This window comes from Loxodonta africana, chromosome 19 (assembly GCF_030014295.1).
Source record: "Loxodonta africana isolate mLoxAfr1 chromosome 19, mLoxAfr1.hap2, whole genome shotgun sequence".
Classification (NCBI taxonomy): Eukaryota; Metazoa; Chordata; class Mammalia; order Proboscidea; family Elephantidae; genus Loxodonta; species Loxodonta africana.
The window spans coordinates 17188178-17213003 of record NC_087360.1 but is presented as its reverse complement, the minus strand read 5'-3'; the positions used below and the strand labels follow the sequence as shown (position 1 = coordinate 17213003).

The 24826-nt window shown below is 40.1% G+C and overlaps 1 protein-coding gene across 6 annotated transcripts in view; it reads left to right on the top strand.

The window, feature by feature from the left end:
- The window catches only part of CIT (citron rho-interacting serine/threonine kinase), a 174344-nt gene that overhangs the window by 42896 nt on the left and 106622 nt on the right, over positions 1-24826 (top strand). For all 6 annotated transcript variants that reach the window (XM_010598935.3, XM_023559453.2, XM_010598934.3 and 3 more), the window contains 2 exons: positions 1793-1996; positions 5771-5924. In XM_010598935.3, coding sequence (XP_010597237.1) covers positions 1793-1996; positions 5771-5924 — 358 coding nt within the window. The remainder of the gene's footprint in view (positions 1-1792; positions 1997-5770; positions 5925-24826) is intronic.

Below are 24826 nucleotides of genomic sequence, written 5' to 3'. Positions count from 1 at the left end.
ATGGTTCTGCCTTAGACCAGTTTTTCCCCCTTTATCCCTACTTTTCTCCTTCAACGCAGGTCTACCTGTGTGCTTCTTGGATGACGTGATCATCTAGCTTTCCCAAGTGAAAATCCCATTCTGCGAGGAATCCTATCCTGAGTAGAAATTCCATTGCCCAATTAATGCAGGGGAGGTTTCAGGAATAACAGTATAACGCTGCTTTTGGGGCTTAGGGTTTGGAAAAGCCTATACCACAGTATGGACTTTCGAAAGGGGTGAAGAGAGAAGGAGTAAAAAGAACGGGTCCATTTTCTATATTGAGGGTGTTGTGGGGCTGAGGGATGGACAAAATTAAGATTATAGGCTGGAAGGGTGAGCATGGTGTTCGTCACTGGGGAAAGGAGACTTGTATTGTCCTCTGTAGACATTCATTATCTTTCAGTCCCCAGTCAAATTAAGCAAAGCAAATTTACTTTCTTGATCTAAAGCTAACCTTGAAGGTGTTGGGTCTACCCAGCAAAATCTGTCCGCTTACTTGTGGGCACTTAATATCCTTTAGTAGGGAGAAAGTTCTTTTGCACCATATGAGTGCTGACCTCAGAGAAGTCCATTGACAATGTGGAGTTATTGGATAACTGGTCAACACAGTGTGTGACTGACGTCAGGCCCTCTCTTTCTGTTTTGTTGGGATGAAAGATTAGAGAGGCAGTCCTTAGACTTCAAATTTTATGGCTCTTTAAAACAACTTTGAGGACTGACATGGGTTGCCAGCTTACTAGGTTGCCTAGGAAGTGGTGGGATGGGTTGGGGAAAGAAAACCTACTTCTATCATCAGCGTCATTTCAAGAAACAGGACATTTCAACACTGAAGCAGTCAGAAGGACAACTTCTCAGAAAAAAAGACAGTCCTTTAAAAGAAATGCATTTGGCTTTGTAACAAGACCTCCTATATTGTCCTGATGTCCCTCCTCCAAGGTCAGGTAGTTGGTGCCATTGGAGTGCACGGCCCTGGGTTTCTGAAGAGTGGGGAGGGATCACAGCAACAGAGGTGAGGAAAATGAACTCATTAACATTTGGCTCTTGGTGGAAGTTATTTATTGTGTCTTGCCTTGTGGGTGGACCAGTTAAGTAGGAATGTCGATTCTAAATACAGTTTTCCAAATTTTTTAACTAGAGATATGACACATATTTGTAATATCATGTTGCCAGCTAGCTGCTGGTTTTTCATTAGTGGAAGATTAATCTTATAGATTCATCTTTAGAGTTTATTATTATTTTACTTTTCTCATAAGTAAGAGACGTTCTATCATATCAGTAACCGGTATTGGGAAAGATCTTCCATTCCAGGTATGTACCCAGTTCTCATTTGTGTTAACAAAGGGTGATGCCATCAGCAACTCTTGCCCCTTTGCCTTTGGATTATATTATGTGCTTTTTTTTTTTTTTTTTGAACTAATAAATTGTTTACACTTCCTGATGGGGTGCCGCTTGATGGAAGTTTTAAGTGCCTAGGAGAATAATTGTTGTTGTTGATATGTTGATTCCGACACATAGCAACCCTCTAGGACAGAGTAGAACTGTCCCAATCATAGGTTTTCCAAGATGCAGCTGGTGAATTTGAACTGCCGATCTTTTGGTTAGCAGCCTGAGCTCTTAACTACTTCGCCACTGAGCTCTTAACAATTTTGCCACCAGGACTCCAGGGAGAGTAGAAGTCAGTGGTAAATTAGCTTCTGTCTAAAATGTGGCTGTTGGCTATGTAGAGGATAATTGAAAGTTTGCTGCGTTTATTTTATTTATGGGCTTCCAGGTGAATGCAAAACTCCCGATTGGGACCCCGGATTACATGGCCCCTGAAGTGTTGACTGTGATGAATGGGGATGGAAAAGGTGTCTATGGCCTGGAGTGCGATTGGTGGTCTGTGGGAGTGATCGCTTATGAGATGATTTATGGGAGATCCCCGTTCACTGAGGGAACCTCAGCCAGAACGTTCAGTAACATCATGAATTTCCAGGTAATGAACTGTTAGTCGACTTTGAAGTAATACTGAGAAATGTCATTTAAAAATTGTACTAATGAAAGTTTATTTGTAAGCCAGCAGTACTGAATAATAATAGTAGCAAGTACTTGCATAGTGTACAGCAAATGTGCTCCTAAACACTGTTAGTTGTATTTCATTGAATCTTAACTGCCAGTAATTGTAAGACTACACCGTAGTGGTTAAGAACTACGGCTGCTGAGCAAAAGGTTGGCAGTTTGAATCTATCACTTGCTCCTTGGAAACCTTATGGGGCAGCTCTACCCTGTCCTTTAGGGTCGCTATGAGTCGGAATTAACTCGATGGCAACGGGTGCAAAAAAAATTGCAGTCAATTAATCTGATATTTCACCGCTTATAAAATGCATATTGATTTCAAAAGCTGTTCACTGTGAATAAATGTGAATCTTAGAATTAATGAAATGTAGTTTATTAACTCAGTTAATTATCAAACCGTAGTTGTTGTTAGGTGCCGTTGAGTTGCTTCCAACTCATAACAACCCTGTGTACAACTGAATGAAACTCTATGCTGTGTTTGAGCCCATTATTACAGCCACTGTGTCAGCCCATCTTGTTGAGCATCTTCCTCTTTTTTGAATACCTTCTACTTTACCAAGCATGATGTCCTTCTCCAGGGTCTGGTCCCTCCTGATAACATATCCAAAGTACACGAGATGAAGTCTCACCATCCTTGCTTCTAGGGAGCATTCTGGCTGTACTTCTTCCAAGACAGATTTGTTTGTTCTCCTGGCAGCCCATAGTATATTCAATATTCTTTGCCAACACCGTAATTCAAATGCATCGATTATTCTTCAGTCTTCCTTATTTGTTGCCCAGCTTTCACATGCATATGAGACGATTGAAAATATGAAGAACAAACGAGTTTGGGGATGACATCAAGGACATCATATGTGAAGAAAGCAAAAGGTCATTAACAAGACAGGAAAGAAAGAAAAGACCAAAATGGATGTCAGAAGAGACTCTGAAACTTGCTCTTGAATGTAGGTAGAGTAGCTAAGGTAAAGGAAGAAATGATGAAATAAAAGAGCTGAACAGAAAATTTCAGAAGACAGCTCGAGAAGACAGATTGTATTCTAACGAAATGCACAAAGACCTGGAGTTAGAAAATGAAAAAGGAAGAACAAGCTCAGCATTTTTCTAACTGAGAGAACTGAAGAAAAAAATTCAAGCCTCAAGATGGAATATTGAAGGTTTCTATGGACAAAATGTTGAATGATGCAGGAAACATCAAAAGAAGATGGAAGAATACACAGGGTCACTATACCAAAAAGAATTGATCGACGTTCAACCATTTGCATATGATCGAGAACTGATGAATTGAAGTAATACCAACTGAGATGCTTCAGCAAACAGATGCAATGCTGAAAGGTCTTACTTGTCTGTGCCAAGAAATTGGGAAGACAGCTACCTGGCCAGCCGACTGGAAGAGATCATACTTGTGCCCATTCAAGGAAAAGTGATGCAACAGAATGCGGAAATTGTCTAACAGTATCATTAATATTACATGCAAGTAAAATTTTGCTGATGATAATTTAAAAGCAGTTGCTGCAGCACATCGACAGGGAACTGTGAGAAGTTAATCATTGCTGATGTCAGATGGGTCTTGGCTGAAAGCAGAGAAAACCAGAAAGATGTTTACCTGTGTTTTATTGACTATGCAAAGGCATTCAACCGAGTGGATCATGACAAATTATGGATAACATAGCCAAGAATGGGAATTCCAGGACACTTGATTGTGCTCATGTGGAACCTGTACATAGATCAAGAGGCAGTCATTCCAACTGAACAAGGGGATACTGCGTGGTTTAAAATCAGGAAGGGTGTGTGTCAGGATTGTATCCTTCCACTGTACGTATTCAATCTGTATGCCAAGCAAATAATCCAAGAAGCTGGACTATGTGAAGAAGAACAGGGCATCAGGATTGGAGAAAGACTCATTAAAAACCTACAATTTGCAGATGACACAACCTTGCTTGCTGAAAGTGAAGAGGACTTGAAGCCCTTGCTGATGAGAATCAAAGACCACAGCCTTCAGTATGGATTACACCTCAACATAAAAATTCTCACATCTGGACCAATCAACAAGATCATGATAAACAGAGAAAAGATTGAAGTGTTGAGGATTTCATTTTATCGGATCCACAATTAACGCCTATGGAAACATAGTCAAGAAATCAAAAGACCCATTGCATTGGGCAAATTTGCTGTAAAAGTCCTCTTTCATGTTTTAAAAACCAAAGATGTCACCTTGAGGGCTAAGTTGTACCTGAGCCAAGGCGTGGTATTTTCAAACTGTAAAACCAAAACCAAACCCTTTGCTTTCAAGTCTATTCTGACTCATAGCAACCCTATAGGACAGAGTAGAACTGCCCCGTAGGGTTTCCAAGGAGCAGCTGGTGGATTCAAACTGCTAACCTTTTGGTTAGCAGCCTGAGTTCTTAACCAGGGCTCCAGCTTTCAAACCATAGTAGGTATTACTATTTTCATTTTACAGATGAGGAAGCTTAGGCAAAGAAAGGCTAAATAATTTGCCCAAAATAAGACAGGTAACCTGGTTTGATACTTCACCATTCTGCTGCTTAATACTATCTATTGAATATGATAGTAAAATTGAATAAGAAAATGAATTAGAAATACAGTTATGTGTATATATATAGCATATATGTAGTAGAATTAAGACTATTTCCTATCAGCTGTATTTTCCTGTACATTAAGTTTATTTTTTAAAGGCTATAATATGAATATTATATATATAATAAATATATATTTTTGTCTTTCTGGAATACATAATACGTATTTTTATGTGTCTAATTGTTATTTTTGACTCTTCTCTTGAATTAAAGTTTCCCTTTAAATAACTCTGGGGGAGAATTTATTGCCTTCATTTTAATTCACTCATTCAATAAAAATGTATTTAGGTGCTCTTTTGAGAATTTATGTATATGGGATCAAACTGACAACAGCAACTAGAAAGGTTAGATAGGAAACTTAGGGGGCAGTGAGTTTACGTTAATGGGCAGGAACATTTTGGAAAAGGAGAGTGAGAATGGTTGCACAACTTGAAGGATGTAATCAATATCACTGAATTGTCTGTGCAGAAATTGTGGGATCAGCGTATGTTCTGTTGTATATATTCTCAACATCAACAAGAACAAAAAAATATAAAATAAAAAAAAATGTGTTTAGCACCTACTTTGTGCCAGGTACGGTTAGGTTTCCAGGTTTAGTGATAAGAAAGAGAGGGTCTTCTCTGCCTTCTTTCTCTTTCATCATGAATAAATTACGATACTGTGTGTTGTGCAGATGTGGAGATCGGGGGTGCATGCAGGAGGGAGAGAGAAGGAAGAGGAGCTGGACAGGGAAGGAGGGTGGGGATGTGGGGATGGAGGGAGTAGAGCTTGGTTCAGGCAGAGAGCAGAGTGATTTGTTCAAGGAACTTTAAATAACTCATTATTGTTGAGATCGAGAGTGTAGGGAAATGAGACGGGAGAAAGAAACAGGGACTGTGAAGGACACTGAACTCCAGTGAAGGAACTGGGCCTATTGCTGTGAACAGGCCATCTATTTTGGTAATATGCTTTTGGTCCAAAGTTAAGAGGGTGCAAAACCTGCTTCCTTTAAAAAAAAAAAAAAACAACTTTGCATGGATAAAAGTACTTTTTTAACTTTGGGACATGAAAAGCTGAATCATTGCTGAGGAAATAATTATTATTATTTTTTTTTGGAACAGCGGTTTTTGAAGTTTCCAGGTGACCCCAAAGTTAGCAATGAATGTCTTGATCTGATTCAGAGTTTGTTGTGTGGGCAGAAAGAGAGATTGAATTTTGAAGGCCTTTGCTGCCATCCTTTCTTCGCTAAAGTTGACTGGAAGGACATTCGTAACTGTAAGTAGAGCCCCGTTCCTTAAACATTTAAGAGTGATCTGAAATAATTCTGGCCCAAAGAAGCAGATACAAATTACATAAATAAAGTATAAAACCTAGCCCAGTGCCGTTGAGTCGATTCCGACTCAGAAATAAAGTATACATGACTTAAATAAGGGCTTTAGTTATCTATGGGAGTTGAAAAGCCTACTAATGTAGCTATCTTTGAGTAATAACTGTGCTTTAAAACTGCTTGCATAGGACTGGGTCATTCATCAGACTCCAAGTTTGCATGGCCTTCAGAACGTTATCACAGTTAAGTTAGAGGCATGGATTCATGGAGTCAAAGGTTGTCACTTGGTTTCTTAGTGACCTAGTGCTGCGATAACAAAAAACACTACGTACAAATGAGTGGCTATAAAGAAAAGAAGTTTATTTTCTCACAGTTCAGGAGGGTGGAAGTCCAAATTTAGGGTGTGGGCTCTCAGGGAAGGTTTTTTTTTTTTTTAAACTCTTTCTACATGTAGTAGCTGCCAGCATTCTGTGGCTTATAGACACATCTGTCTCCATTGTGACATGATGTATTCCTCTCTGTGTCTGCATTCCTCTTTATAAGATACCACTCAGAAGTGATTAGGTTTAGGGTTCATCCTACTCTGTCATGACCTCATTAGCATAATTGAAAGAAAACCCTATTTCCTAAGAGGATCACACCCACAGGTACAAGAGAGAGAGAGCTTCAACACATATTTTGGGGGGATACAATTCAATTCACAACACTTGGATTGGCAGCGTTTCTCTCCAGAGGAAAAGTGGACCTGAGTATTTCATTTACTCTCACGTGATAAAAAGCGGGTAGTCGAAGGATTGTTTTTAGTGTTGAAAAGGATCCTCCGGTCCAGCTATTTCATTTACAAATGAGATAAAAAAGACTCAAAAGAGTTTAGACAGCTGCCAGGGTTGCTCTGCTCCTGCAGTAAAACCATAAACGCCTCCTTGTGTTCATTTGTTTCCTTCTCCACAAACACGTAAAATCGATAATGTATCCGCACAGCAGGTTTGTGTCTGCATCACTTTGAAATCAATTGGTAGGTAGTGCAAACCAAATTAATTTATTAAAAACAAAGATCTGATTTGTTATCAACAAAACCAAAATAATTTTTTTTTTTTTTAAATTTTTCAAACGGGTAATTTTTAAAAATCTTTTGATCTTTTGATCACATGTGATCGATCTAATGCCCTGGCAGAATGATCAACACATACCGCAGCAAGCATGGAAGCGGTTGGCCTGTTTGAGTGTGGTGGGGGCAGATGGGAAAATGGAACCAATTTCTAGATGTCAAAACTAGGCTTCTAATTGGATCTCTGTTGCTGCTTGCACATTTAGCTGGGAAGTTTGAGTGCGGTTCAGGTCCAGTATTGTCCAGTTGACGGAATCCTGTGTGGCACAGTGGTGAAGTGCTCGGCTGCTAACCAAAAGGTCAGCAGTTGAAACCCAATAGCCGCCCTGAGGGCGAAAGATATAACTGCGCTTCTTTTTAGACTACAGCCTTGGAAACCCTGTGGGGGCGGTTCTACTCTGTCCTATAGAGTTGCTATGAGTCAGAATCCACTCAGCGGCAACGGGTTTATTGTCCAGTTCAAAACCATTTTGATGGTTTCTCTAATTCCTGCTGAAATGTTTAAGTAGGCAGCATTTCCATAAATATGTCTTGGCAAATTTTTTCTTTTGGTAGTTACATTGCTATATTTTTCTAATCTTTAGGCATCAGCTCCCAAATTTCCATGATTCAGACCTTTTATCCGGTCATATATTTTCTCTCCAGTCTTCCTCTTTTGCTTTTGGAAAGAATACAGTTTCTTTTAGATGCTGTTCCAGTACTTAATATTATCTTCCTTTTTTACATCTGTAATCTTGAATAAGCAGTTAATTTTTTTTTATGCGTGAACCTGCTGGTTATGTCCAACAGTATATCTGTACTTGAGTCAGTGAATGGTGATTAATTACCTAAGTAATTTTATTTTGGGTTTCAATAAACCCTGATGTTGTTTTTGATAATATGTCAGAATTTCAAGATCATTTTGTTCTAGTCTTTTCCTTTCAACATGTGTTCAGGTTTTAGGCTTATTGTACTGAAGTGTCACTACTGTTGTGTAAATTACATAGCACACGTAGAGGATACGTATCAGTGTCGAGTGTGGTTCAAGCTGTCCATGATGAGGCTCATCTTTTGAGAAGCCATGGTTCTCTTTGGGATGGTATCACTTTGTGATGGGTCACTGTAGCCTTGATAATCTTCAAATCTTCATATACGTTACCTTCATACTTGCTTCACTGTGTGTTTGGTGGCTATCTACTTAATTTTTCCTAGTAAATAAATACCTATTTAATTTTTCTTTATCATTAATACATATTCCCCCCCTCCCATTAGCATCAGGGAATTCTCACCCAGCTGAATCCTGATCTTAAAAATCTCAAACTTGATGGTTTTTGTTGACTTCCAATTCTCAATTGGCTCTAAAGAGTTAAGAAATATGTTTGCTTTTTCTTTTGTTTTTAATTCTTTTAACTTTTAAATAAACTTTTAGTTTTGAAACAATATTAGATTTAAAGAAAAGTTTAAATAAAGATGGTACAGAGAGTTCCCACATGCTTTTCACCTACTTTACTTTAATGTTAATGTTTTGTATAACTATATCATGTTTGTCAAAACTCAGATTTTTCTTTTTTATTGTACTTTAGACGTAAGTTTACAGAGCAAACTAGTTTTCCATGAAATAGTTAATACATATATTGTTTTGTGACATTGGTTGCTAACCCCACGACATGTCAACACTCTCCCCTTCTTGGCCTTAGGTTCCCCCTTACCAGCTTTTCTGTCCCTGCCTGCTGTCTCGTCTTTGCCCCTGGGCTGGTGTGCCCATTTAGTCTTATTTTGTTTTATGGGCTTTCTAATCTTTGGTTGAAGGGTGAACCTCAGGAGTGACTTGATTACTGAGCTGTAAGATTGCCTGGGGGCCATACTCTTGGGGTTTCTTCAGTCTCTGTCAGACCAGTAAGTCTGGTCTTTTTTTTGTGAGTTAGAATTTTGTTCTACATTCTTCTCCAGCTCTGCCCGGGACCCTCTATTGTGATCCCTGTCAGAGCAGTTGATGGTGGTAGCCAGGCACCATCTAGTTGTACAGGATTCAGTCTGGTGGAGGCTGTGGTAGTTGTGGTCCATTAGGTCAAAACTAAGATTAATTCTGTTTTGGTACATTATTATTAACTAAACTTTGGACTTTATTTAAATCTTGCACATTATCCTATTAATGTACCTTTTCCCCTTGGTTCTGGGAACCAATCCAGGTAAAAGAAAAAAAAAAAAAAAACCCATTGCCTTTGAGTTGATTCCAACTCATAGGAACCCTATAGGATGGAGTAGAACTGCCCCCAAAGGGTTTCTAAGGAGCGACTGGTAGATTCAAACTGCTGACCTTTTGGTTAGCAGCCATAGCTGTTAAACACTACGCCATCAGGGTTTCCCAATCCAGGGTACTATACTACAATTAAAATGTTAGCTTTTGATGGGACTAGCCCTAGCTTGGAGTCCATGGGTGGTGCACATGGTTAAGCACTCGATTACTAACTGAAAGGGTGGCAGTGGTTTGAACCCATCCACGAGTACCATGGAAGGTAGGCTTGGTGATGTGCTTCTGAGAGGTCACAGCCTTGAAAACCCTATGGAGCAGTTCTACTGTGCACAGATGGGGTTGCCATGAGCCTGAATGGACTTGACAGCAACTAACAGCAATATCAACAACAGCCCTACCTTAGATACTTAGTGCAGCTCAGCCAGTGGGTAGGCCTTCATGCCCACTGAGGATTGAAAGCACCATTTTCTGGAGGTTCTGTGGTGTTCCTGACTATACAGGGAACCATGGTATTGATTTCAGTGTTTCCTAGCAGATTTTTCTGTCTTTGACCAACCTCTGATCCCTGCATATTTGCCATCAACTCAGGGTTTTGGGACTGAAACATTGCTTGACTCCATGATATTTGGAGTGTTGAACTAGCTAACTCTAACATAAATTGTGCCTTTGTCCAGTCTTACTTTTCAGAAACACATGTTGAGTGGCTTTCATCAACTAAAACATTTGAAGTTATTAAGTTTCCCAAGTTCATGGTTGCTGATTAAATGTGGTTCCAGGCTGTTGAATATTTCCACTTTTCCACAACATGAGATTGTCCCTTGATGAAAGCAACATTAGCCTCTCTGCTGTCTCACCCCTAATTCTTCTTTTCCTTGTAACCAGTGAAAGGAAGTACTGCTTAACACAGCAGGTAATAATCTTCAAAAACTCATTATCTCAGGAGGTGGTCCTGGCAGGGTACATAAATGCAGTTTAAGAAGGGTCTGGACAAATTTATGAATGACAGAACTGTGAGTGGCTACGGAGAGAAACTAGGACATGCCTTGGCTTTGACACTGAGGTCACAGAGCATCTGAGCCCTCCTGGGTCCTGCCCCTTGGGGTTGCTGTGGGTAACACCACAGGATCAGGGATCTGACCCAGTTCGGGCAGGCTTATTCTCCCAGCAAGTCAGAAGCTCTGTGATGAGTTACTACCTCACTCATGGGTCGCTAGGCATCCATTACCCTGATGTTTCACCCGATCATATGTAAGGATGGGTTTTCAGCTGCTTATTATTATCATCATTTCAAGATTGCAGTTCCAAGTTTCAGTAGGGGGGCTTTTTGAAGCGTACCAGCTGTCCTGGGCTGTGCAATTCTGGTGATGTTTCAGATGCCGAGCAGGAGTCTGGTTGTACCCAGCCGGATTTTCTGGGCTTCTAGAAAGCTGAAGCCAATCGAAGCTTCTCTTGCATGCCTTTAGGCTTATGCCTACCGGCATCGAACACCTGCTCACATCAGTGGAAAGCTTGGCTATCTGGTGCTCTCTTCTAGTCACACCTTTTGAAATATCTTGCCCCGGAGGCGTAGTGATATCAATGGAACTAGCATGCTTGCACCTTTCATCCAAGACCGTGATGTCTAGACAGTAAGAGACTCATAGTGTGAGTGGGGATCGTGGATTATTTCCTAGAATACTTATGGCTAATGCTGTAGAGAACTTGTATTGTCTGTTACTTAAAACAAGGGCTCTTTCTCTTGAGTCATCCTCCTTCCACGATTCTCAGAAAGGAATGGTTCTCGCAAAATAATTCAAAATAAAACTGATGGACAGTTTGCATTGGTTAGTCAAAAGTCCATTTTGTTATGATCCCGAAGTGACTCAGTGGCGGTCCCCTTCCTCCTAGGTCGCATTTTTGTAGTTGCTGGTCATCACTTGCTACTTGGCCCCGAATGGCCGTAGTGAAACCTCAAGTGTATGATCCCGTCATTGCACCATAAACCTGACTGATGATTGCCTTTGGTTTAAGGGAGAGGGGTACTATGGCTTCCCAGCCACGAGGGACATTCTTACACATTGCTGTGTGCAGAAGTGAAGACCATGGAACTCACCACGTTTTACTGAACCATGTATGCTTGATATTAAACAAAACACAGACCTTGATCCAGTGACCCATTCCCCACAGACAGCGTCCTGACCTTTCTGCTAACCTGGTACTCTGGCTCCAGAAGCACAGTGTTGGATTGATGGCCGTTTTTTAAAATCATGATTTATATTCTCAGGAAGAATTGAGAGGACTCAGGATGTGGCTTTTCTGTTTGTTTAGAACAGAATTTCTCAGCCTCAGCAGTATTGACATTTGGGGCCAGATGATTCTTGGTTGTGGTGGCTGCTGTCCTCTGTATTGTAGGATGTTCAGCAGCATCCCTGGCCTCTCCCACTAGATGCAGTAGTAGCCGCCTCCCTCCCTCCCCTAGTGTGGTAACCAAAGGAGTCTTCAGACATTGCCAAATGTCCCCTGCGGGGCACAGTCTCCCCTGGTTGAGAATCACTGATTTAGAAGAATTGCTGGGTTTTTAACGGGAGAGAGAATATTCAGCCATCTGAATCTCCTTGAGATTGCCATTACTAACAAGCAATGGGACAATTATCTGGGGTCAATAGGACCTTGCTACTCAGTATGTGGTCCACAGAACAGCTGTACCAGCATCATCTGGGCGCTTGTATCAGATGCAGAGACTCAGGCTCACCCCAGACCTGCTGAGTCAGAAGCTTCATTTTAGTAAGATCCTCAGGTGATTGTGTGCTTGTTGGAGTTTCAGAAGCCCTAGGAGCGGAGAAAATTATATCTGTCAGCCTTACAATTTCTCGCTCATCTTTGCGGGATTGTCCTTCTTTCTTTCTCTGAGTTTAGGGTGACGGGACACTGCTTTTTGCTAAAGGTTTCCCTTAGCGGATAGAACTGCCTGAAATTGCCGAATTTTAGATTCAGCTTTCAAGGAATTGAAAGCTTTTCTCTCTGGTGGACACTACATCCTTCATATCCTTCAGGCTGGCTGTTTAACTTAACCTCTACCTTCTGATAATATATATATTTTTTTAAACAGTCATTTTCATGCCTTCCCCTCCCCCTGTTACTTACTCACTTTTAAAAACATTTTATTGTGTTTTGGTGAAGGTTTACACAACAGTTTGGTTCCCATTCAACAATTTCTATACCAGTTGTTCAGAGACATTGGTTACATTCTTCATAATGCATGAACATTCTCATTATTTCTGCTCTGGTGTTTTGTTTCCATTAATCTAGTTTCCCTGCCCCTTTATATTCTCATCTGTTTTAAAGTAATTGTTGACTGTTTGTTCTAATATACATGATTTTTTAAAGGAACACAGTACTTATGGGTAATATTTATGTCCCATACTTTTTATTTCTATTGCGCTTTAAGTGAAAGTTTACAGTTCACGTCAGTTTCTCATACAAAAACTTATATGGTTATGTGACCCTAGTTGCTCTCTCTATAATATGACAGCACACCCCTTCTGTCCACCCTGTATTTCCCGTGTCCCTTCAACCAGCTCCTGTCCTCCTCTGCCTTCTCATCTTGCCTCTGGACAGGGGCTACCCACATAGTCTCAAGTGTTTACTTGAGCTAAGAAGCACATTCCTCACCAGTATGGTTTTATGTCTTATAGTCCAGTCCAATCTTTGTCTGAAGAGTTGGCTTTGGGAATGGTTTTAGTTTTGGGTTAACAGAGAGCCCAGGGGCATGTCCCATACTTTTAATTAAGGATGGGATAAATGTTCTTCATGAATACTTGTAATGCGTGTTTTCTATTGCCATGCTATTTATTGAGCACCTACTCTGTGCCAAAGGCTCTGCAAAGCACTTTGCACATATTTTTGTCCCGTTCACTCCTCCCAGAACCTTTGTGAGGCACATACTATAATCAGTCCCATGTTACAGATGAGGATACTGAGACCTAAAGAGATGGAGCCACTTGGTGAAGGCCAAGCAGCCAGTAGTTAGCAGTGCCAGGAGTTGAACTCAGGTATCCCAGACTCTAAAAAACAAGTTCTTTTTGTTTATTTGTTTGAAAAAGTAGTGCAATCCCTGATACAAATTTTAAGTGGTAACAGAATGTCATATGGTAAAAAATATCTCCCTCCACTCCATACCCAGTTCTTCTCTATAGGGAACCACTATTGTCTGCTTCTTGTGTAACTTTCCAGAATAATCTGTGCAAATATAAACACCAGCACAGCCTGTGCTCTTACCAACATTGCTATTACTGCCTCCCAAGAATTCAGGAGTTTTATCAGCAGGTTATTTTCCTGCATCAGTGGAATAAATGAGGGAGAAATCTTTATTAAGACTCTACCATGTTAACCTTGTGAATTTGCCAGTCTGCCATGAATTTCTGATGAATAGTGCTCTCTTCTCAAATGAAAACCCCTATGGATTTAACATGAATATTTTAGTATTTATTTTAGTGTTCTTCTGCCTTAATAACATTTTATCTCATGGTTTGACTTGTGCGTTTGTGTGTGTGTGTGTGCATTTCTTTTGGCCTTTTTTTTTCCTTTTAAGGACTGCTTGTTTTGGAGTTCCTGTCATTTGTGCGTTCGCATGTGTGTGTGTGTGCATTTCTTTTGGGCCTTTTTTTTTTTTTTTTTTAAGGTCTGCTTGTTTTGGATTTGTTTTCTAAGCTACTTGGAGGAGGATGGTAGGTGTACTTCTCATTTAGGCTTGGTTGGCTTTTAAATATCTCTCCCTCTGGGATTTTTGGTCACTTTAAGGGCAGGAGGAAGTGAGGAAGAGGAGATAGGGCTGTTTGAGGTATCAGCATGGGGGAGGAGGAGGATCTGAAAGGGGGCGATCTGTAGTGTGATGGCAGAAATTGACCTATGAGACCAGGACCCTGTGACCACCACCTGCTAAAAGATAAAAAAGGAACAGTGGAGAGATGTAGTCAGTAGCTCTTAGTCTTGTATGAAATATACAGACAAATATTTATGTGTATCCTGGGAGTGGTTCTGTTTTTAGAAGGGAAGTTATCAATAGAAGATAGATTAAAAGGAACTTAAATAGTTATGAATTAGGATTGTAGGGTTTTTTTTTTCCCTCTAGCCTGAATTTAGAAATCATATCCAGAGATGTTAAAAGCATATGTAATATTCTACTTTATCCCAAGATAAATTGAGATAGCTTACTTTAGCAATAATTTTAAGAGAAAAATAAATAAATATAAAAATCTGGGTGAAGGGAGTATCATTGTAGGGAAATAAAGTCAGGGGTAAAGGTAAAGGCACGAAAGGTCCTGTAATGTTGCTCTGGTTGATTTGAGGCTCTCAGCCTCCTAGTGGCCAAAGCAAAAAGGGTAATATGAACAGTTACAGGAGCCCCACGAGTAAGAAAACTAGAGCGCTCTTCTCAGAAAAGTCCCACTTTTCCAGATACTGAATCTTCAGGAATTTTGTGATGTGCAGACCATATCCTTAGCAACATCCTTCCAATAAGTGGTATGGTGATTTCCATGTGACTGTTTCCATATGCAAGCCAAAAGTACAATGCCAAACTTCAGTAAATCAATTCCAAATGAGGCAAATTAATGCCTTCCCTAGGGGAAGATGGGAAATGGCAGAGAGGCTTGTTGGAGAACCCACAAATTGGAGCCCTCAGCCCTTAAATTCTCTCTTGTCAAAAAGCCCCTCACAACCAAGCACACATGGAAATAATTTGGCCAAGGATTCAAAATTGTACTAAATATCTGGGACTATATTCAGCAGCGAACTTTCTAGTCAATTCTGTGAAGTTCAGTGATTGCATTTACACTCATTTTCTGAAGGTAAAGCTTGAATAGAACTAAAGAGGGCAGTTGGCAGGAGTCAAAAGATATTTAAGCCTGTGGACAGAGTGTAGGTGGACCAAGTGGTTTGTGCCTGAGGGTTCGGAACTGATTTTCAGTGTCTCACTTTAGGGAAAATATATATGGTCAACTCTCTTATCCCCCTGGTGATGAAAAGGATAAGGGTAACATACAACTACAGCATTCCTGGTTTGAAATCTAAGATGCCCCTCCTGTCCTTCTAACTAGTAAAGGACATACGTAGGAGTCCCTGCGTGGTACAGATGATTAATGCACTCAGCTGCTAGCTGAAAGGTTGAAAATTTGAGTCCACCCAGAGGAAAGGCCTGGCGATCTCCTTCCAGAAAATCAGCCATTGAGAACCCTATGGAGTGCAGTTCTACTCTGACACACACGGAGTCTCTGTGAGTAGAAATCACCTTGACAGCAAATGGTTTTAAAAAAATAGCTAGATAGGGACCAGAATATCCACTTGATTCTTGGCAAGACTCGATGATGTAGGAGTGTGGTAAATGTGCCCACTGTACTGACCAGAGAAGAGTGGTGGGCGTTTCCTCATGGACAGGGAGGCCTTGCCACAATGGGCTTGATGGGCATAAGGACAAGAGTTGGCGTGAGTACCTGCCAAATCTGGACATAGGCACTGAAAGAGGACATGCTAAGCTTGATTCTTGCTTTCAGAGCATAGTAACCAGTAACCCTGACTTCTGGTTAAACTTAGCCCAATGAACGTCCAGCTCTGATGAGTCAGATTCGCTCCTCCTCCCTTTGGGAAGTGACTAGATGTATTTATTCAACACTTCTGCCTCATGCGGTGAAGGAAGGAGCCTGAGTGGAGGCTCATTAGATCAGGTGAGGATTAGGACAAAATACTTTCTCTTCCCAATAGCTAGAAACAGTTTTATTGAGAAATAATAGGCATACAACAAACTGCACACATTTTAAGTTACAATTTGATGCTTTGATACATGTGTATGCTGGCAAAACCATCACCAGACTCAAGCTAATGAACATACCTACTACCTCCAAAGGCTTCCTCATGGCCCTTCGTAACACCTTCCTCTCACCACTATCCTTCCCTTCACTTGTCCCCAGCAAGGACTGATGTGCTTTCTGTCACTGTAGGCTAGTTCGTATTTTCTAAACTTTATATAAATGAAATCATACAATGTGTACCCTTTTTTTCTGGCCTGGCTTCTTCAACTCTTTTGAGATTCATCCATGTCATAGCATGAATCATAGTCATTTGTTTTTATAGCTAAGTGTGGTATTCCATTGTATGGATATGACATAGTTTGTTTATCCATTCACCTGCTGATGGATATTTGAGTTGTTTCCAGTTTTTGTCTATTTCAAATAAAGCTTCTGTGAACAAGTCTTTGCATGGACACATGCTTTCGTTTTTCTTGGGTAAATATCTAGGAGGGGGAATGACTATTATATGGTAAGTAAGGACATGTTTCAATTTTTTAAGAAACTGCCAAACTGTTTTCCAAAGTGGTGGTAGCATTTACACTCCCACTAGCAGCGTATGGGAGTTCCAGTTGCTCCACGTCTTTTTCAATACTCCAGCAGTTTGATTTAAAGTCACTTGTGACTTAGAATATAGTCAGCTATGGGAGATAGGCTTCAATTTTTTTTACTTGTATTTTTTCAAATATCCACATATATAGGAGCCTTGGTGGTGGAATAGTGAAGAGCTTGGCTGCTAACCAAAAGGCCAGCAGTTCAAATCCACCAGCCGTTCATTGGAAACCCTGTGGGGGCAGTTCTCCTCTGTCCTGTAGGGTCGCTATGAGTCAGAATCAACTTGGCAGCAGTGGCTTCGGCTTTTTTGGTTTATACATATATATGTACGCATACATTTTTTATGCCATTGTTTTATTGAAGAAACTAGATCCAAATCCCCTGTTGAATATTCCACACTCTGGATTTGTCTTTTTGCCTTCTTGGGGTGGTTTTGTCCTTGTTCTTCCTGTAAACTGTAAGGTAACCCCAAAAGCTGAAACAGATTTTGATGGACTTTTTCTGGCAAGAATATGTCATAGAAGGGCTTCCACCGGCCTAAGATGGGGCATTTTGAGTGTCAGAATGGCTGTAGTTTCTTGAAGCACATTAATTACATGAAAATCCATGAGTTCATAATGACACTGAGAAAGAAGCCTTATTGGTCACTCCTGGAGGTTGCTAAGGCCCCAACTCATTATTCTAAACATTGCTAAATACAGGGAAAAAACCAAACATTTATCCTGCCTTCCTGTTTGAACTGTATTTTAGGGTAACCAAATTGTTGATGTACTTATAGAAGTGGAAGGAATGATGAAATTAGAAAACTACCATTTTGCAGCCCTTAATGACATAATAGCTCTAGGTAATGACCACCAGTGGTGAAAGATTAAGGGAACCTCATGGTGGAGGGATTAGGCTCATATAATTGTAACTCATGGATGTTTCTTAACATCATGGGGAGGAGGCAAGCAGACATTGTGTGCCTCCTAATGCCATGTAATAGGAAGTAGATGAGACTCCTTAGGCAGTATTCTTCCTAAAATAGTTCGGTATGAAGGTACCCAAGCCTCTGGGTCTAACTGCCAGTTTACAAGAAACACTGGGGACAGAGAAACATGTTAAATGACACCATAAAGATATAATCAGCCAAGTCCAGAATGTGGGAAGATCTACAGGGACACAGGATTCGTATGGCATTTAAAAAAAAAAAAAGGGGGAGGGACAATGTTAACAGATAAAAAGAATTTTAAGAGACATGCATGGAACCTTGGTTGGATCCTGATTCAAACAAACTAACTGTAAAAAGACATTTTTTGGGGCAAATGGAGAAAATCGAGTATAGGCCTGGTATTAGATAATGTTAAAGAGTTAGTTAATTTTGCTGGATGAGATGAGCGTATTGTGATTATGTTCTTCAAAATGTCCTTATCGATTAGAACGGTAGTTCTCAATTGGGGGCAATTTTGCCATGCAAGGGGACATTTGGCAATGTCTGGAAACATTTTTGATTGTCACTATTGGTGGTTGCTACTGGCATCTAATGGGTAGAGGCTGGGGTGGTCCTAAATATCCTATAATATACACGGCAGCCCCTCACAATAAATAGTTATTTGGTCCCAAGTATCAATAGTGCCATGGTTTAGAAACCCTATGTTAGAGGTACCTAAGATTATGGGTGAAATGGTATGATGTCTGGGATTTGCCTTTAACAACCAACAAACACGCAGACAAGACAGAGGTCGGGGTGAAGTGAAATAAGAATGGGAATTGATGGTTGTTGAAGCTATGCGATAGGCACTTGGAAGTTTGTTTTACTACATCACTACTTTTTCGTGTGTGAAAATTTTCATAACAAATCTTTAAAAATAAATTTAAAAAGCGTAGGAAAAAAGGATACAAAGATGTCAGGAAAGCAGCAAAGAATGAATATAATCTGATGTCTATGTAAAAAAAAAAACCTGTTGCATAGGTAATTTAGCGGGGGTAGTGCTGGAAGGAAAGTTGCCTGGGCCTAGAACGAGCAGGTCCTAGGGATGGAAGCGGATGAGCTGGCTCCTTTGTTTCTGTCTCAGTGTGTCCTAGGAACTTCCATCTGGGCAAGAAACTGGGTCTGTCTGTTCCATCTTTGCAGAGAAATGCAGTCAGAGAAATAAGATGACTCGTTGCAGTTTGAAAAGATGCTCTCTTTTGAGTGTTTTCAGCCCATGTAGATTGTTTCGTAGGTTGCTGAATACCTGGTTGACTGAGAAGGAGGGGAAAAACAAAGTGAAGCTTAAATGTTAAGAAGTCAGATTAGGAAGGACAACACACAATACAGGGAAAGTTAGCACAACCGGACTAAACAAAAAGCTAAGAAGCTTCCTGAACATAACCAGAGTAGCAGGCGCAGGGGTCTGGGGACCATGGTTTCGGGGAACATCTGGGTCAATTAGCATAACAAAGTTTATTAAGCAAATGTTCTGCATCCCACTTTGGTGAGTGGCCTCTGGGGTCTTAAAATCTTGTGAGCGGCCATCTAAGATACATCAATGGGTCCCAACCCACCTGGAACAAAGGAGAATGAAGAACAACAAAGATGCAGGGAAAATGTTAGCCCAAGAGACAAAAGGGCCACATAAACCAGAGACTCCCATCAGCCTGAGACCAGAAGAACTGGATGGTGCCCAACTACCACCAATGCCTGACCTGACAGGGAACAGGAGTCCCTGATGGAGCAGGAGAAAAGTGGGGTGCAGAACTCAAATTCATGTAAAAAGACCAGACTTAATGGTTTGAGCGAGACTAGAGGAAACCCAAAAGACATGGTTCCTGGACTCTGTGTTAACCCAGAACTAAAACCATTCTGGAAGCCAACTCTTCAGACAAAGATTAGACTGGACTATAAGACGTAATACTCGTGAAGAGTGTGTTCAAGTAGATACATGAGACTAAATGGGCAGCTCCGGTCCAGAGACGGGATGAGAAGGCAGAAACAGATAGGAGCTGGTTGAATGGACACGGGGAACACGGGGTATAAATAGGGATTGCAACTAGGGTCGCATAACAATATGTGTATAAATTTTTGTCTGAGAAATTAACTTGAGCTGTAAACTTTCACCTAAAGCGCACGCGCGTGCGCACACACACATACACACACAAAAGTCAGATTAAAGTTCAGTCCAGCGTTGAAAGAAACCACCTCTGAAGGTATAAATCTGTGGGAAAACCTCAGCTGATTACCAAAACACTTGATATTTAAGCAACATTTTAGGAATAAGGCTTTTGGACATGGTGAGATTCAGCTAGAGCACACAACTCCATCGAGCTCTGTGTCTGCCCCCAGAGAAGAAAGCTGCGTAGCTTTTGGCAGCCAGACCATAGCCTTCTTGAGTTTGATTGATCGACATGCTTTAGGAATGGTAACTTCCTTCTTCATTTACTTTAAAGACACCAGTGTGAAAATTGGCCACCATCCCAAATCAACATTATCCTAAACTTATGACCCTTTTGGGAAGCAGAGAGCTGGCTAATTTTGATTTATTCTGCTGGAAACTGGATCTGATTTGTCTTCCTTTTGGATTTCTTATACAGTGTGTCGTTTGGTCAAGCCATGGCTGACCACTTTCTACTGAGAGAGGAGCAAATAGGGGGCTTGCCTGAGGCTCTAATCTGTCCTCAAGAACTAAATTGCTTATGCATATTTAGCATCCAGCTGTATTTGCTGATCCCCTAGCTTAGTCTCTTGGTTCATCCCCATGAGACATCTGATACTGGATATCTTGCTTTTCTTTCCATTGCAACCTCTTAGAGTTGTTCCTGTCTTAGGAGTTGATCGTCGATATTCCTAAAATCTCCACCCTTGCATCAGTTGTCAAATTTTGCCACTTCTTTCTATAGCCTGTCTCCCGTTAATCCAGTCCTCTCAGTTTCTGTTACCACTTCTTTAATATAGAAATTTGTCACGTTGACTATTGCAGATTAGTACTTTAGAGGTTTCTAGCGCTGGGTTCTTCTGACCATCACTGTTGAAACGATCATATCAGTCTCCATTGCTGACACCAACCCAGCTCTCTAAAACTTTGAAATACATTTGTCAATCCAATCCAAGGTGCCCCCTTCAAGGCCCGGCCGAGATTTCACTTCTACTTGCTCCCTAGCCTATTACCCACGGCTCTCTTGGGCTACTGCTTTGGCTTCTGTGGCTTTTCTAAAGTAGCACTTTTCCCCACTCCAGCCCATGGAGTTACCTTTTAACCAGCTCTTGAGATTCAGTTATCTCTGTGACACTTTTCTTGAAGGACTACACAAAAACTCACTGTGTCCCTGTCAGCAAAACTTGCCATCACTCCAGTTATGTATTCTACTTTTTACACCCACATCCTGACCTCTAAACCACACAAATATCCTCCTTTTCACTTATTTTGCAGTTCTGTCTTCATAACGTACATAAGTATGATCACATTGGTGCCTCAGGTTTCAAGCAGCTAGAGGATAGCTAAAGTTTTTGGTAGCTTGCCTTTTGGTTTGTACATGGCATCCAATTAGTCAAGTAATCACTTTTTTATGGTGTGGAAAATGATGGTAGATAGAATGAAATTGCAAGTGTTTTTGATTTAATATTTATTGAATGCCCACTGTGTTCCAGGCACAGTCCTGGTTGATTATATCATTACACAATGTTTATTTATGTGCTTTCATCTTTTATGACATGGTGCTGGCTGTTATTCATCTACTTCTGCCACACGCAACTCAGCACCAGTGTCTGTAAACCATAGTGATGACTACAAATCTTAGGAGTTTTATGAGCTATATCTAGGCTCAGATATTTTTTTTAAAACATGCAAATTCTTCGTAACGAAATTGGGTACTCTGAAGCGTATCGATACTTAGGTTTCCTAAAGTGGCATGTTTCATGGAAGAGCCCAATTAGATCTAAGAAATTACCCCATATTTAAGGTTCTTGCAATTCACTCATTCTTTTTTTTTTTTTTTTTAAAGTTTTTCTGTTTATTTTAATTTTACTTCATTTTATTTTTTAATTTTTTATTGTGATAAAGGTAAAAGTTTATAGCTTGAATTAATTTCTCATACAAAAATTTATAGATATTGTTATATGACATTAGTTGCAATCCATATAATGTGACAACACACTCACCATTTCCACCCCGTGTTTCTTGTGTCCATTCAAAGAGTTCCTTTCCTTTGCTGCCTTCTCCTTCTGCCTCTGGACAGGAGCCGCCCATTTGGTCTCCTGTATCTGATTGAACTAAGAAGTATACTCTTCGTGAGTATTATTTCATGTTTTATAATCCAGTTTAATCTTTGTCTGAAGAGTGGGCTTTGGGAATGGTTTTAGTTCTGGGTTAACAGAGTGTCCGGGGGCCGTGGCTTCGGGGGTTCCTCCAGTCTTAGACCCTTAAGTCTGGTCTTTTGACATGAATTTGAGCTCTGCTCTGTACTTTTCTTCCATTGTGTCAGGGACTCTTTGTTGTCTTCCCTGTCAGGGTGGTCATTGGTGGTAACCAGGCACCATCTAGTTCTTCTGGTCTCAGGCTGCTGGAGTTTCTGGTTTATGTGGTCCTTTTGTCTATTGGGCTAATATTTTCCTTGTGTCTTTGGTATTCTTCATTCTCCTTTGCTCCAAGTGGGTTGGGACCAATTGGTGCATCTTAGATGGCTGCATGCAAGCTTTTAAGACCCCAGATGCCACTCACCAAAATGGGATGCAGAACATTTCTTAATAAACTTGTTATGTCAGTTGATCTAGATGTCTCCTGAATCCATGGTGTCCAGGACCCAGCCCCAGCTACTCTGCCCCACAGAGTGTTTGGTTGTGTTCAGGAATGACTTATTCTTTTAAGAAAATAGGTATTAAACAAATAATGACAGCCAGGTGGTATTCTATGTGTTAGGTATATGGTAGTGAACACAAGAAAATCCCTCTCCTTGCAGAGCTTATGTTCCAGTGGGTAAGGTAGTCAATGAAAAAAACTCAAAATTAGAAAATCTTTTATATTTTTAATATTAATGTTTGTTTGATATGCTAAAAAATTTAAGGTGGGAATAGGGTAAATGGAACTTAATAGAACATGTTAGAAAGAAGTAGGGATGAAAGGATAAAACTTATTTGGTTTTTCTTTTCCTTCTTTTCCTTGTTTTTTCTTTTTTTAATGTTTTTGAAGGCAATAAAAATTTTCCCCACAAGATTTTAATGAATGTCAGGATTAAAAAAAAGAGAGAGAATTTATAGAAGAGAAGTTACAGCTTTTAAAATAGCTCTTTGTTTCTGAAAGCCTTGTTCTACCATCTTTCTTATAACTGGGGAAGGGGAGACCTCAAGAAGTTACTTGTATAGCCTCTGCCACCAAGGGGAATGTTCCGTGGTATTACCTAAAGCACAGACTGATTTACACTTTAAAATAAACATATAAAAAAAGAATTTTTTTTTTTTTTTGTTTTTTCTTGGTGATTTTTACCAATGAACAATACCTCTTAATCTATAACTTCTTATTTGTCTTTAGTGAATGTGGTGGTTATAGGGGGTCATAATACTGTATCAGAAAATATTAATATAGGTACTCATTAGCATATTTTTCAGACAGAAAAATCTCGACTTTTTAAAGCCTCTTCATTTAATTCAAATATCAAGTATCTGTCTTCTTTTTGGTCTCTATTATGCTAGGAGCTCTCTTGGTAAGAACTATTTTTAGGCATTTAATTATATATTCGTTCAGCAAATAGTTTTAGTGAACCTACTTATGTGCTGGGGTGCCATGTGTGCCTCCATTAATGTAGACTCAAATCCAATGTGATTATAATGATCTTTTTTAAAGAAAAAAATTATATTTCAGAAAGATTAAAAAAAAAAAAAAGAAACATTTTCTGTAAGTACAAGAAACAGGAGAATTAGATTCCTGAGATAGATGTGGTCACATACTCGGTAGCCTTTAGACTTGACACAATCCTTTTAAAACATGACATCCTGGTTTTGAGAAAATTCTCTATTCTCGTTTTCTAAAGTTCTTTTTAAATATGTATTGGATCTTCACATTCTGTCCTTATCTCTTAACCTCTCATGTTTTTCATCTCTTTGCTTTTGTGTGTTGCATTTTATATGAGCATTTCTTGAACTGTAATGTGCAGGTGAGTTATCTGATTATCTTGTTAGATTGTAGATTCTGAGTCAGTGGGCCTGGAGTGGACCCTTTGATTCTGCATTTCTAAGTAGTTCCTGGATAATGCTGATGCTCCAAGTCCAGAGACCACAGAGTAGGATGGTTCTATATGATTTCCTTGGATCTAACTCCTAGTTCACTAATTTTCTCTTCAGCTGTGTCTAATCTGCTATTTAACCTAACCAGTGAGTTTTGAAATTTAAATTCGAAAACAATATTTTTTATTTCTAAAAGTTCTGTTTGGTTCTTTTTCAAATGTGCTTGGTCATTTTTCAAAGTGTCTTGTTCTTCTACTGGAATTTCTACTCATCTACCTTGTTAATAAATTAAAACTTGTTTTATGGTCCCTTTTAGATTGTTCTATCTGCAGTTTTTAGAGGGCTAATTCACCTGTTTCTTCTATCTGTTGATGCTGCCTTGAGGAAGTGTATCTCATGTGGTTTATTTTTCTTTGTTTTGTGTGGTTTTGGCTTTTTACTTTTTTATTGTGAACTTATTTTCAGTAGGGTGTGTTTGTGTGTGCGTGCGTGAGAGAGAGAGTGGTGTATCCTGTGTCCCCTGGGTTGTGAAAGGGCCTCTACAAGTTGTTTTCCACTAGTGTCTATCAGTGACCCGAGGGTTCAGTGATCCTGGACCAGTATTTATGGTAATTTCTTGGCATGTGGTTCCCACGCGATGCAGGACGCTGTAAGTGTAGACCCCACCCCTGAGGGTCCAATTTGTTACTAGTCTCCTCCTTAATTTCTTCTACCCTTAAATGGCCCTGGAAGGAGCCCTGGTGGTACAGTGGTTAAGCAATTGGCTGCTAACCAAAAGGTCAGCAGTTCAAACTCACCAACCGCTCCATGGGAGAAAGATGTGGCAGTCTGCTTCTGTAAAGATTACAACCTTGGAAACCCAACGGGGCAGTTCTACTCTGACCTACAGGGTCATTATGAGTCTGAATCAACTCCACAACGATAGGATTGATTTAAAGGGCCCTGGAAAATGGTGAGCA